General features: G+C 46.7%; 1 protein-coding gene across 1 annotated transcript in view; it reads left to right on the top strand.

Moving 5' to 3' along the window:
• LOC144164321 (acetylcholinesterase-like) overlaps positions 1-13,900 on the top strand; it is a 45,437-nt gene extending 31,537 nt beyond the window's left edge. The window contains exon 3 of the mRNA XM_077694817.1: positions 13,470-13,900. Coding sequence (XP_077550943.1) covers positions 13,470-13,647 — 178 coding nt within the window. The 3' untranslated portion in view covers positions 13,648-13,900. The remainder of the gene's footprint in view (positions 1-13,469) is intronic.
• Positions 13,901-14,800: the final 900 nt, after the last annotated feature.

Here is a 14,800-nt window from a genome sequence, read left to right as displayed (position 1 = left end):
ACATTTTCAAAGGCACCGGTTGCGTGCAACGTCAGTACAAAATGAAGCTTCGGGACGACGCCATTCCCGTGGTGCAGGCAGCTCGAAGGGTTCCGTTGGCGTTGAAAGAGCCTCTGCGCAAAGAATTGGGACGCATGGAACAAGCCAGCATCATAGTCAAAGAAAACGAACACACAGACCCGGTGAGTCCCTTGGTTATCGTTAAAAAGAAAGACGGGAGCCTTAGAGTATGCATGGACCCGAGAAGAATCAATGCGTGCCTAAAAAGAGAACACTACGAAATGCCGAGCCGCGACCACATAGAAGCAGAGCTGTCCGGCGCAAAGGTATTCACTCGCCTTGACGCTAAGGCCGGGTTTCACCAAATCCCTCTCGACGATGAAACTTCAAAGATTTGCTGCTTTGCCACCCCTTTTGGCAGATACAGGTTCTTGAGGCTGCCGTTCGGCATCTCGTCCGCATCGGAAGTTTTTCAAAAGATCTTGTGCGAAATTTTCGACTCTCTGCCCGGCGTTCACGTCTATGTCGATGATATTTTGGTCTGTGGGGAGTCACGCGAGCAGCATGATCAGCGCTTAAGGGCAGTGCTCGAAACAGCAAAACGGGCGGGCCTAACCTTTAACGCCGACAAATGCACAGTAGCCATCCAGGAAATTGAATTTCTGGGTGATGTCATATCTGGTGACGGAATCAAACCCAACCGTGCCTTTCTGGATAGCGTAAGACAGATGTCTGTTCCCTCGGACAAGCTCGGGGGGCAGCGTTTGCTCGGTGTCGCAAACTATTTTTCAAAATACATTCCTTTTCTGGCCGACAAAACGTCAGCATTGCGCAGCTTAACCAAGCGTGACGCAATATTTGAGTGGACACCTAACCACGCAAAATAATGGCAAGAAATTTGCGAAGCTCTTTGCAAAGGGCCACTGCTGGCGATATTCGACCCAACCAAGGAAACCAAAGTGACGTCAGATGCGTCAATAAGCGGAGTAGGTTCGGCACTACTGCAGCGTCATGACCATAACTGGCGTCCGGTGGCATACGCATCGCGAAAGGTCACATCAGCTGAACAGCGCTATTCTCAGATAGAGAAAGAGGCACTGGCTACAACCTTCGGGTGTGAAAAGTTTCATTACTTTATCTACGGCCGCAAGACGACCTTAGAAACGGACCATAGACCGCTACTCGCAATCGCCCAGAAAGCGATAAGTGAAATGCCACCCAGACTACAACGGTTTTTTCTAAGATTGCTAAAATATGACTTCGTGGTGCAATACGTTCCAGGCAAGCAACTCGTTCTTGCCGATATGCTGTCGAAGGCCCCAGCTGACCTCCCTGATGACACGCCGGAAGGAAATGACGTCGAGGTCCATGCAGTGAGTATTGTAGCTGCTTTCGTCAGTGACAGCACGATGATACGGCTCGCTGAAGAAACGGAAAAAGACTCCTAATTGCATGAGGTGATGGAGTGCCTCCGTCGCGGTATGCCTATCAATGGGGAGTTCAAACCATTTGAGTATGAACTTTCTGTCGTTCAAGGAATTCCACTGAAAGGGAGCAGGGTAGTAATTCCGGAAGCCATGAGGAAAGACACGCTGCGACGCATTCATCAAGGCCACATGGGCCTCGCCAAATGCAAGGCAAGGGCGCGAAGATTTGTATTTTGGCCGCAGAGCAATGTCGAAATAGCCAATCTGGTTCGAGCATGCAGTGTGTGTAGGCGATATGCATACAGTCAACCAAGCGAGCCTCTCATTATGAGACAGACACCAGCCTTTCCATGGCACAGAGTAAGCGTTGACTTGTTCCAGTACGGCGGCAAGTCGTATCTGGCTGTTTATGATGCCCTTTCGAATTTTCCAGAGGAGGAAGAGCTGCTCGACACTTCATCGGAGACGGTCGTCGCCAAGATGAACGCCATACTTGCGAGATATGGAATCCCCGCCCACGTCTGCAGCGATAACGGACCTTAGTTTGCCAGCCGCGAGTTCGCCCGGTTCGCAGCGCAGTACGACTTTGAACACGTGACCTCAAGCCCAGGCTTCCCGCGCTCGAATGGACTGGCCGAAAATGGGGTTCAGGTGATAAAACGAATAATGAAAAAAACTCAAGAAGCGCAAGACGACTTTTGGCTCGGTCTCCTAAGCTACAGGTCGACACCTTTGGAAGGCGGGCGCTCTCCCGGAGAACTGCTGCAGGGAAGACGTCTGAGGTCAACTCTGCCAGACTTCAGCAGCCAGCCAGCGCTTCCAGTGCTAAAACATGTACAGAACGACCGGTCAAGAGGCCCCCTTCCACCTCTCGAAAGGGGACAGGTGGTGCGAATCAAAAAGGGATCCTGGGATGCAAAAGCGAAGGTCGTCACAGAGGTTCATCCGAGGTCCTACCAGGTTGTTACGGAAGACAACAGATTTCTCCGCAAGAACAGGCAGCATCTGCTACCGACGAATGAACCCTTCGACCAAGGCAGTTTATCAGACGACGAGACGACGGCAGAATACATGAAGACACTCTATCAGGTTTGCCTCTAGCGTGGTGCCTAACTTCACAGCAGAGCGCAGCCCTGACTACTACGCAAAATTGCACACTTCTCCACGAAGATCGGCTCGACAGAGGCAGCCCCCACAGCGTCTTCGATATGATTCGTAGTTCAATCAAATGCCCTAGACCATCGGTGTCCCGCTTGGTTTCCTTTAAGGAGAAGGATGTATCGGTGCGATAAGATAGACGCGAATGTGCCCCTTATGTTTGCTAGGCACGAGGCGTGCCTTTCTGCTTTTCCCCTTTTCCCCAACCCACGCTATATAAGCATATAATCTACGGCTGAATAAACCGATTCGCACTGCGTTCCAGAAGGCTGCCTTGTCTCGTTCGTCGTTCGTCGTTCATCGTCGCGAGGCGACACAATGGCCAGGGACCCAGCGAATTTTAATTGTGCGGCCGACTCGACTTGTCGAAGGTCTCTTGCGACTGCACGAATTCTTGCAACCGTCCGACTGCGCGTGTTATTTTTTCCGCATTCTCTCACGGCTTTTTGGATTCCGTGTAGAGAAAGAAAGTGGTTGGTGCCTCAGTTCGGCTTGTGGCGGCAATTCTGTGCGCTTCTTCCGTCGCTAGTAGTAAGGCCCTCAGTTCCGCTTCCTTCACAGATGAAGTACCCCGGATAGCCTTGACTTTAGTTTTGGTCTTGTCGCAGTACCATGCTATGACGACCTAATCATCTTGACGAGCTGCGTCAGTGTAAATCCTGCGCACCCCTACGTCGTCGTCGGTACACTGCATCTCTTTCAGGTGTGTCGTTGCTGCTCGTTGGCGACGTGTAGGATGTGCTGTGCTTGTGTTTTTTGGCATGGGCCGGTGATAAACGATGGGTATTTGCTTCCATGGTTAAGGCGGTTGGTAGATCGGAGGCTTCGTGGCCAGCGAGTGACCAAGTTGAGGTAGAATGGCCCTGCCGGCTTGAGTGCTTTCGAGGCGTAGTAATTGTGAGGCTTCTAAGCTTTCAGCTCTGTCTTCAATGGTGTTCATCCCTGAGTGGAGGTTGAGATTACAAACCATTGTGAAGCGAGAAAGACCAGATACAACTCGCATGGCTTCGTGGTTAAGGTATTACAGCCTTAACAGCCTCATGGTTTTACAGCCTCGTGGTTTTACAGCCTCTCCTTGTTTTTTTGAGTCTATAAAAGTCATACCCGTACTTCACCTTTGGAACCAACAGGCCGTTTACCAAAATGCGAAGAACGCGTTCATCGTCGCCCCACTTTTTCGAAGTAACCCGACGGATCAGGGCAAGGGTTCTTTTCCACCTAGCGGTCAATTTCTTGAGCCACGTGGTGGCTCCCCCATCCCGAGAATGTGGACAGTAGGTCGTTCTTCAATTTGTACTCCATCCATGGTGAACTTAAACTGGCTCTTCATGTTTTGTTTGTGTAGCCGTTTGTTTGCCACTACTACAAAAACAGTCTGCTCTAGAGATGGAGCGACTCCTACCTCTGCTAAGAAAGAAGAGATTGTGTTCGGACCTTGCTGCATTGCTTGTTATTGTCCGCCTATAGAACCTCCCTTTGTCCAAAGCGTAATGTCATCGGCATAGATCGTGAAACGTGAGCCTTTAATCTCACCCAGGAGTGGGGGAAGGTCAGCCATGACGATATTAAATAGCGTTGGCGATAAGTCTGAACCTTGAGGTACTCCGACGCAGCTGGCAGTTTTTGGGCCGAGTGTGTCGCCAACTCGTACTCCTTAGTGGCGGTCTCCCGGGAAATTTTGCACAAAGGCGAGTGGCTTTCCGTCCAGTCCTCGGTTGCATGCGCCTTGGATAATTGCCTCACGAAGTACCCAGTCGAATGCTTTTTTTACACCGATGGCTACCACTAGACGGGGATCACATGGTGTAGAATCGTTCTGCTACCTATATTATCTCTTCCAAGTTATGCGTTATATTACCCTATTCATGTCTGTGTGAGTACATCCGGTCTTTGCCGATGGCTAGCGTTCTCTTATAGTTTCTTTCAAGCTTCCCCGTATGCGCAGTGTTTCCTCGATCACTGCCATTTTATATGCCCAATTGTCGTTTGTGTTAGCGTCTTTGTAACAAAACTGAAAGAGGCCGAAGGCTAGCATGTGCAGACACTTACAGAAAGACAAATAATTTCAAGTTGATTACAAAACAAAAATAAACATGCCAAAAATTAAGTTAGTTACACTCAATTGATTAACATGCCTTGAAAACAAGGGTGCAAAACACTGCTTTCAAGAATGCAGCAATATACGCCGCAAGGATGGTGTTGATGCCACAACAAATATTGTGCAATAACTACCACATATTGCGCCACAGTATAACCGAATAACCAATTGTTACAACGAATATCCCGAAGGACGCCGGTATGAAAACTGGCATGAATAATAACCCCTTATTTCGACAACTTTAAAAAAGGGGTGGCCCACTGTTGCAGAAACCATTCCTCACTTAGCACGGCCAACTCACCATCCCGAAAGGTGACGAGGTGTTGACGGCAATAGAAAAGCAAAGGCCACTGCATGCGTAGCATGCGATTCTGTGCTATGGCCACGCAGCAATCACGCCACAGTACATAATCGCCAGTTACTGTGAATAGTCTGCCTAGGGGAGCACCAGGGCAGTGGTCTCTCAGTTGGTACAGTCCGCGCCGCAAATGTGGAGCGTAAAGGTGTATGACGCGCCAACACCAATGCCAGAGTCCTTCAATGTAATGAGGGACTCTGGAACCGCTCTACAGTGTAGCTTGAGAAAGAATGTTCTTTGGATTCCGGTTGGTCGCAGTTGGGGCAGGAAGGGCCCTCTGTAATTCTTTAACGAAATAATCTGCTACAGTCGTGTCCCCAAAACGGACATCTTCCACAGTTGAGAGGGCGGTTTTGCAATCTCTATTGATTCTTTAATTATGTAGTGCGAATCAAAAGCTCATAAAAACCTTTCGAAGAAATACGTCATAGGCGTAGCCTTGTACGTAACACAAACCACGAAGTGGATTACGTATAAGGAACTACGATTTACTGTATTTTTGCAACACTTCCGTTACTTCCATAAAGTGTTAACGATCACTATAATATAATATTTTTAACAAAAGAAAACACTAATAATTAATACATTATACCGCGACTCCTTTTTCGCAAGGCGGGCTAGGTGTGCTGGAGACACTCAGTTCCGGCCACAGATGGGCAATGGTTTCCTTTTTTTCTAACCTGCTTATTCCGGAACTAGTGTTGGTACGGAACAAAAAAGATACTAAATCTTGATGTACGTACGTGCAGGTGCCGATTTCGCCGACTCAATTTACGGGCAGCGTGGGTATAGTATATGCCAAGTTCTTTGTGCATATACATGTATGAGAAACTTTAGTTAAAGGGACACTGAAGGCAAACAGCAAGTCGGGTTCAAACGAAAGTTCGACTACCCCAAAGCCCTCTCAGCGCTTTATCTGCGGCGAAATGTGCTTTAGTTGCCGAGAACTTACCAAATAAAGACACTTCATTCCTCGCGCGAATTCATGACGTTTCTCGTTACGTCAACGGATTCCACAAGCGATTGAGACAGTGGTGTGGTCTAGCAGGAAAACTAAAACCTACCGAGCGAGCCGCCGCAAGGAGCCAAGGATCGAGCACTTATCGCATACGACAAAATAACTTGTTCCGCTCACGCTTCCGTTACATGCTACTCTCCGTGCTCCGGGGTGATGCACGGAGCGTGAGATGATGGTTAAACAATTTTAATGTGCTGCACGGCTTTTTACTTTACCCACAAAACATCTTCCGGACAGGGCTATTCCAGCGAGAACAATGACCGCGACGCCGGTTTGATTTGCATTCTCCCTAAGGATAGTCAGGTTTTAGTCGCTTCTATGCACTCAGCTTAACTACGGGGTGCCATATGTTAATTTTGCTTGCAACACCGTGAAAGGCTAAGTTCTTCTCGTCGCGATATGTTAAAGCTTATTCCGCCATCTGTTGAATGTTTTCCGAAGTGAGTTGCCTATTCGCTCTTCTACGAAAAGTGTATGTAGAGCTTTCACGAACGGCCCAGCCACCACTAACAAACGCCTGGACGTCAGGATGGATAAAACAAGTGCATAACATGACACAAATATCATTTTACCTAAGTACGCACACATTTTGTTACACTTCAAGACAATCAAGAAATCGTTTCATACAAACACATTGTCACTGCAGGCGCGTTGAGGCCGAAGCCGCACACACACACACACACACACACGCGCGCACACACACACGCACACGCACACACACACGCACACGCACACACACACACGCACACACACGCACGCACGCACGCACACAAACACACACACACACACACACACAGCTTCGGCTGCTCGTCTGGATGCAATACATCGTTCCCGCAGATAGCGCTACTTGTGAGTGCAAGAAAACGTGTTCTATCAGATGCACATTACTGTACACAGAATAGCGGAACAGTGGAACGCCAACGCGCTACTTGCCGCAATGATGTAAACAAGCAGAAAGCAGACATGCGACTACGCCGAACCAGCAAGACCCATCGCAACCGCTACGGGCGCTGCGGCTTGGCAGCTTGCGGATGTCTGCACGCCTTGAGCTGTACCTGTACATTTATCATTGTTTTCGACTTATGAAACATAACTTGAAAATAAAAATTTTATGTGTTTATTTGAGAGCTCGTGTGCGCGGTTCCGCTGTTCGTCGCGTGAATCTTGCCATATCCGCTCAGTCATCTCTGCTCGGCGTCTTATAGCTTCATGTCTTGATTATTTACGCCATAATTTTCAAGTTACTGCCCCAAACTAATATGCGTTTTCTGTGGAGGCCAATATATCTATGTAGACCAACTTCGGTTTTATTTTTAGTGTCCCTGTTAAAGGGTGCACGAGAAGTTACGCGGGAAGTATCTGATTTCTCGGTAGTAAGTCTATGGCTGTACTTGTAATTGGAGTCGGCTACATATAAAGTAACCTGTACCATTTCAATGGGCGTGGAGCCTATAAAACAACCAGTTATTCTTTATTTGTTCTGCAAAATGCCAGTTTATCTTTTGGTCGAACTATACTGGACGGAATAAACAGTATGAAGAAGACCTACACACTAGAGCAGCTTAGATGTGTGAACACCTGCGTGGAGGGTTGTCGCCCCATTTATTTGCCGCTAGTTCTTTGATAGAATGCAAACAGACGCCTACTCTAGTTACTTAGGAGGTGTGCTGTGAAAGTGCGAGCAGTGCCAAGCAAAAAATTTCCCAGTATCGCCAAGGACCATCCTCCCGCCGTCACTTGACTTGGACCTCAGCACCAGAAAGGTGTAAAGCAGGCTTGAACATTCAGACGCCTTGAGTCATACTCCCGTAGTTAGCCTTTTACGATTAGCTAAGAAGAGTGGCCCTGATTTGCAAAAATATCAGCCAGATTGCCGAATGTGTGGGTTGTATATATTCCCCTAGTGCATGCCATGAACGATTACCTTAGGTGTATTGCATCAACCACTGTACGCTTAGGCTAGGATTAAAAAGGAAAATCAGAAAAGATGTGAGAAATCTAGGTTTTGGTTAATAATCCAAATCTCTTGGTTGGAAGAGGGCGTTGATTCATCTTTCCGCAGGTAGTAGGTATTTTTTTTTCAGTCATGCCAAACGAAGAAAGAAAGAATTTTGAATAAAATAATTTTGAAGAAACTAATACTTGAAGGCTTGAACGTGGGCCTTTAGGTGTGCATCAGAATTCTGTCAGTCTTCCCTTTGATCATTAAGTTCGGGCTGATGCGCAAGCGTCCCACCGGCTTTAAGAAGTCATCAGCGCTGCATCTCTAGCGTGTCCATTGTATATGGTGTCCATGTTGCTTAGTGTTGTAGTCTCAGTTTTCACGTGTGCTGTATCGAACAGCTGTATCTGCTGCAAGTCGTTCGATTGTTGCCCATCAGTGCGAGAAATCGCCGCTGCCATTTACATTTTTTCCTTTTTTGCCAGACGCACTCGTTGCACAGTTGATCCTACAGGACGTAGGAGTGCTTTCGGCAGTAACAAGCACCGTTGAGGCCGAAGCAGCTTCGAGCCGCGTTTCGACATGCTTTCTTTATAACATCATTGTCAGCATTGCGAAGAAAGATCTCCATAGTATTCTCAGTGTCTCACCGGCTTGGAGCCCTTTTCAACTCGTTGTGTTGACAGAATAACATAAAGAGATCGCAAAATCTGACCGCCGTGGTTATCTTTTACTCGCGAAAAGTACAAATGCATAGCGGGACACCTACAGCTTTGGCAATGCTCTCGCACGTCCAGGTGGGCATACAAGTTCTTGCGAGCTATTTTAAGCATGGTAATTACAGCTTTGTTCCATCTTTAGTGAACGCGTCTGCCAGCATAACACAAATAGCTAGAATATTGTCTCCGCTATGTATATCATCATCATCCTCAGCATCATCATCATTCTATCTACACCCGTTGCAGAGAAAATGCCTCTCCCATTAATCTCCAATTATCCCGGTCCTGTGCTAACTGCGAACAATTTATCCCCGCAAACTTCTTGATCTCATCTGCCCATCTAACTTTCTGCCGCCCCCTGCCACGCTTGCCTTCTCTAGGGATCCACTCTGTTACCATTAATAACCAACGGTTATCTTGCCTTCGCTTTACATGCCCTGCCCGCGTCCATTTCTTCTTCTTAATTTCTACTAATATGTCCTTAACACACTTTTTTTTTCCTGACCCACTCCGCTCTCTTCTTGTCCCTTATTGTTACACCTATCATGTTCCGCTTCATTTCCCACTGAGTCGGTCTCAATTTAAGTTACACCCTGGTTCCGTAATGCCTTAATGACTGCTGAGGTTTCGACCGAGTCAATTGCTTTCTCATAATCTATGGAGGCTATATATAGGGGTTCAGAATACTCTGCGCACTTCTCTATCACCGGATTGATTGTGTGAATATGGTCCATTGTTGAATAGCCTTTCGTGAACCCTGCTTGTTCATTAGGATGACCAAAATCTAAGGTGGTAGAAATTCTGTTAGCGATTACCTTGGTAAGTACCTTGTAGACAAATGACAGCAAGCTTATCGGCCTGTAATTTTTCAAGTCCTTCATGTCACCTTTCTCATGGATTAGGATTATGCTCGCTTTCTCCCAAGATTCCGGTACACTCACGGTCATTAGGCATTACGTGTACAGGTTTGCCAGTTTTACTAGTACAATTTGCCCGCCATCCTTCAAGAGGTCTGCTGTTATCTGATCCTCAACAGATGCCTTCCCCCTTTCTTTTCTTTTAAAGCTTTCCTTACTTCTTCTGTCATTACCGGTTGGATGACTATCTCCTCTGAACTACTTTCTATGTGTACAGTTGATAATATTTCGGCATAAGAGGATCTTTCATAGACGCAACAGAAGGCAGTGTTTCACGAATGTTAAGACATGCGTAGGTAAAGCTGTTTGTATGTTTCTTGTGAGACAATAGGGGTCTTCAAATGCTGGAAAAATAGAAGCGGTCAGAACGTGTACCCCAGGATGGACGCGAGCCTACAACGACGGGACAGGTACTATTCCGCTCAAGGTAAATCAGAGCAAAGTAATTTCCCAGTTTCTTTCCCTCTCTTCATGACCGCTAGCTGCCATCTCCATGTTTTCTGAGTGAGTCTTCCATTTTGTTAATATAGGAATACTTCTAGTGCACGGTGACATTTTAAATGCGTTCGTGGCTCTGCGTGCATGTGCGGGTTACCGTAGCTCCCCTGCCCTTGATACCTCCATCGAGAACAACGGTGTTACAAGGAAGGTCTTATTTCGTGCGAGAAAACGGAAGAGTCCAGGCTATCAGAACAGTCCTCGAAGTGGAAGATTCACTTGCCCACTGACCATCCTAGCATAATTAGAAGTCGTTAAAGACGCTCAGGCATCTATAATATCAACCCGTTAGACGTCTTATCTAACGGTTACGGTTTTTTGTGCTCATCAGTGTTCATTATTATTTATCCGCTATTCTTACTGTAGTACCAGAAGCTCCTTACATAAATAAGAGGCATACGAATGCCCTCGGTAAATGTTACTACTGGTGGCTTTTACATATGGGGAATTTATAATCTCAACGCTACCAGCAGTGGGCAACCGCCTACAGAGCCACGGTCAATGTACTTGTTGCTGAGGGTGCAAAGATACCACAACGGGATTTCCAGGAACTCAAACACTCTTGATAGGTCGTAGAAACTGGTGCCTGGGCAATGGCCTAAAAGAAAGTCCCCTCCATCTCACATAGTTAAGCAGCGTTGCCGCCACGCACAGGAGCCTTGGACCAAAATATAATGAACTACTGCCACTTACGTGACTGAAGAATGAACGCCTCAGACGCGGTATATATGCAACGGTGTATGCAACGGTATATATATATGCAAAAATGTGCAAACATTTTTGCCAGTACACGTGTTTCTCTAGAATATCGAGTTTTTTGTAACAATTACAAATTTATCTTTCCTATTAAAGACACGTCTTTCACATATACACCGCTTGGCGCCAGAGCCGTCGTAAAGTCAAGGACGATCGACCAATGTTTTTTTTTTTTTTTTTTGCTGCGACCTGAACCCACCCGGGCGCACTTCTCACTTTAAAAATCAGGTTCATTGGGCTGTGACGACTACTGCTGCATTCAGCCGCTTTCGGCTGATACACCAATATCAATATTAGTATACCTATCGCAAAGATGCGTTCCCATAGAGAACACGTAAATAGTTTACAGCGTCTCGACAGCGTCCTTAAATGAATCTGAATTTTGCCTTTTTTCTGTAATGCGAAATCGAAATTTCGTCATTGCGAAACAACAGCAACGGAACTAAACAAGGAGGGGACACCAGTTTTGTTTTAATTATTCAAGACTGTCTTCTGGAACCTCGTTAAAAATTCCTGCCATCAGGCCTTGCTAAAATGGATGTCCAGCTCAGCAGTTGTAAACAAGTGCACATGCTGATAGGGAGGGTATAACATGTTCCTCGTCGTCTCGGCTGGCTTGTCCCTAGTACTGGGCTTATCTGGCTGCAAATTCTGGGTCCTACCTAGTCTGATGTCTGCACTCAGTGTCTTAGGTGAGAACTGCTGTGTCTTACCTAGCTGGACGCATGCGCTCACAATCGAATAATCCCTATTTTCTTAAGGAACTGCTTACATGTGCGGGCCAGCCCAAGCTATAAAAGGATGTGGGGCTGTGCCCGGCAGTTCACATGTCAACCCTCATTTACGACAGCAGCTGTAAACCTAAATTTTAACAGGCACATATATGGGGTGCACGGGGTCCCATTGTTCAGAGGCGCCTTATCATCCATCATGAGGTTTTGTCGCTTGTTTTGTGTTTTTATGGCGCACGCTACACTACGCTTTCTCGGCCAATCTTCGCGGGGTAACCAGGTTTGCCCTTGAGCGCTAGAGGTCAAACCACACCTCCTTCTGCAAGCGCAAGGAACGGAGCCGCGGCCCGACGGCGGGGAGATATAAGCGGCAGTGTAGAACTAGGCGAGGAGGCATAGGAGACTTGCGCGGGACCTGCGTGCGGCACGTGGCGGTGGAAGGCGAGGAGGCCACTGCAGCAGCGATAATCGTGTGCCACGAAGGACAGCCACAAGGCTACGTCAGGCGCAGAATTGTGTGCGGTAGAGGAATACGAACATCCAGCTGCGGTCTCTCGTACAGCGGCGAAACCTATACAATGCCGTGAGGAGAAAAAGAGGAAAAACGCTATTGTTGCGTAGAGCTTCGCTACCTTTATGGCTCGCGCATCAGTGTGAGCTCTTTCATTTTTTACATGGATACTAAGCTCTATGATTCATTCTTTACAAGCCTGGTGCGTGCACACCGCGTCTTGGTTGAGAGCTACTGGGTCCTGCCTGTGTATTTTGTTTACGACACAAACTTTTCCGACCAAAAGGACTAAACGGTCGGCTGTAAAAGCAGATTTTGAATTTGGTTGAGGTTGGTGTGGAACGAAAATGGGGCTTGCAAGGCGGGTGCCTTTTTTAAGCTAAAGTAATGCGTGTAAACGTAAGCGTAATGGTTTTATATAGGTTGCATTTCTTTCCTCGAAAATGGTATGAATCGATGGTTTTTCAAGCTGCTTAAAAGAAGAGTTGTAAAGAAATTCCTGGTCGTGAGTACACCTGACTTCGTAAAGATGTGTTCGCAGGCGTAGTGGTGACGTTGGTAATGCCGGATCCACGTATGGTTTTTATACTGCGTTTACATCCGACAACATTCACATCCTGTGTTCCCAGTAGTCCCCAGTGAAACCATGTGTTTTTGGAGCTTAGAAACAGACACCTTCCATGACATGAAATTTGTTGTTAAAGGGCCAGGTAATGGAATAAATTTAGGAGTTCCTTGCCTAAAATCAATGGTTGCCTGGTCCGAAGTTTAGTGGAGGGATACGCAGTAATGCACTGCACTTAGATGTTCATTTCAGACTGCTCTGGAAGAATTGTTTTTGCGGCCCCAATAGAGGAACCGCGGAGGCAGGTTATTTATTTCTTGACATTGCCTACTTAGCAAGAAAAATAAAATGTGGGAGCTACACAGAACTGTGGCCTTGATCAATGATGATGATGGTTGGATGTTTATGGCGCAGGCCACCTAGGGCAAGAAGCGCCAAAACAATGGTTATTTATGACGGATGCAGAAGTAAACTCCTTGATGAACGCCTTGATATTTTTTGTGTTCATTGGATACAAAATTTGTTTTGTTATGTTGGCCGGCTTCTCCTATATATTAGAACACGGAAGTTTCACACACTATACGTTGTTACAAATTGACTAAAAAATATATTCCTGGTTTTGGTAGACAAGGCAGAGTTTTCTTTATACAACTTTGATGTACAAGTATTTTATTTAGCGGACATTCGGAATACATAGCATTAAAAATGAAGATCGTAGTTGGCTTCGCTTCACCAATGTGAGAAGGGTTCGAAAAATTGCCTCTTTTGCAGGTACCCCGAGCTACCAGGAAACAAGACGTGGCCCGAGTACAGCGAACGGAATCCAGTATCAGTGGTGCTGGCTCCTGGAAACTACACAGATATCCGCGATTATCGTGGCGCAGAGTGTGACCAACACTGGAGGCAGCACTTCGAGCATGGTGCCTACAGAAACCGGTCGACGTCTTAACGCACGCCCTTCTGCTGGCCCCACTGAACTCGCCATCATTGTTACCGATCATTTCGCTTCTTACAACACGCAATGATTATTACAAAATGGGCGCTACTGCGTCCGTGATAATAGAGACGTACAAGGAAGTGAGAAGGCGTGTGATGCAGTATTAACACTGGAAATTCATCACAACCGTTAACCAGGCTACCAGTCATCCTTGCCTGTATTGCACTAGGCGTTGAAGGGAGACAATAAAAACCTTTTTCTCTAAGACAAAGCAGTAGATAGTTACTTACTGTGGCATTTATGCTGAAATATGTATGTCGGAGTTTCGTTGATGAGGACTACACCTGACATCTCATCGAAAAGGAAAATTTGCGCAGATTTGTATTGTCATTTCCCTGGCCGGGATGCTGCCTGCCGAGCACTATTCAAATCTCTCCCCCCCCCCCCACACACACACACAGGGGATGTGCGAAGTATCTGAAAAAAAGGAAACAGATACCCCTTCTGTAGTACCGCAAGGTTACAGGGTTAAAGCTACCAATTACAAACTGATATTTAGTTTTGTACTCTTCTGCGAGCGATTTTCTTTGAATCTAGCTGTTTTGGACCGATGGATGGCAATCTTTTATAAGACCTTTCTTTTTGGTACGTTTAATCTAGCTGCCATTTTAGTTTACATGCGACACTCTTCTCCATCAATTGTGTTTTAAAGTTAGTCACACCGTGAAACTACCAACGCGTTTACACGGAAAGAAATAAATACCTTTGACATGATTTCTATTTAGCCATATTTTACACTGCTAAACATGGAACTCGAATGACTTAGCGCCGCGACTCTCCACGTAGGCTATGTTGCACACCGAATGCACTCTGAAGCACGTGGGGTTATAATGGGGGCAGACGATTGGATGCACGGGCGTTTTTCTTTGTTTTTGGCCTCCACAAAAACCATGGGACGTCGAGCCCGGGGTGGAACCCATGTCTTCGGACTGGGCATCTCAATGCATCACCAAATGAGTCAACGGGGCAGGTGCGACCTACAAAAGGGGTCAAAGAGAATAAATCATATCCGACCCCTGAATCGACGTACGCCTGCCCCCCGTATCGAAATCCCGAAATTAGACCTCCTTTCACGGTAGAGATGCAAGACTGAGGATTGAGCGCA

The sequence above is a fragment of the Haemaphysalis longicornis genome, unplaced genomic scaffold (genome assembly GCF_048455015.1).
Source record: "Haemaphysalis longicornis isolate Haplotype H1 unplaced genomic scaffold, Haemaphysalis longicornis Haplotype H1 scaffold_13, whole genome shotgun sequence".
Classification (NCBI taxonomy): domain Eukaryota; kingdom Metazoa; phylum Arthropoda; class Arachnida; order Ixodida; family Ixodidae; genus Haemaphysalis; species Haemaphysalis longicornis.
The sequence above is the reverse complement of the archived record's forward strand: the minus strand, read 5'-3'. Positions and strand labels throughout refer to the sequence as shown.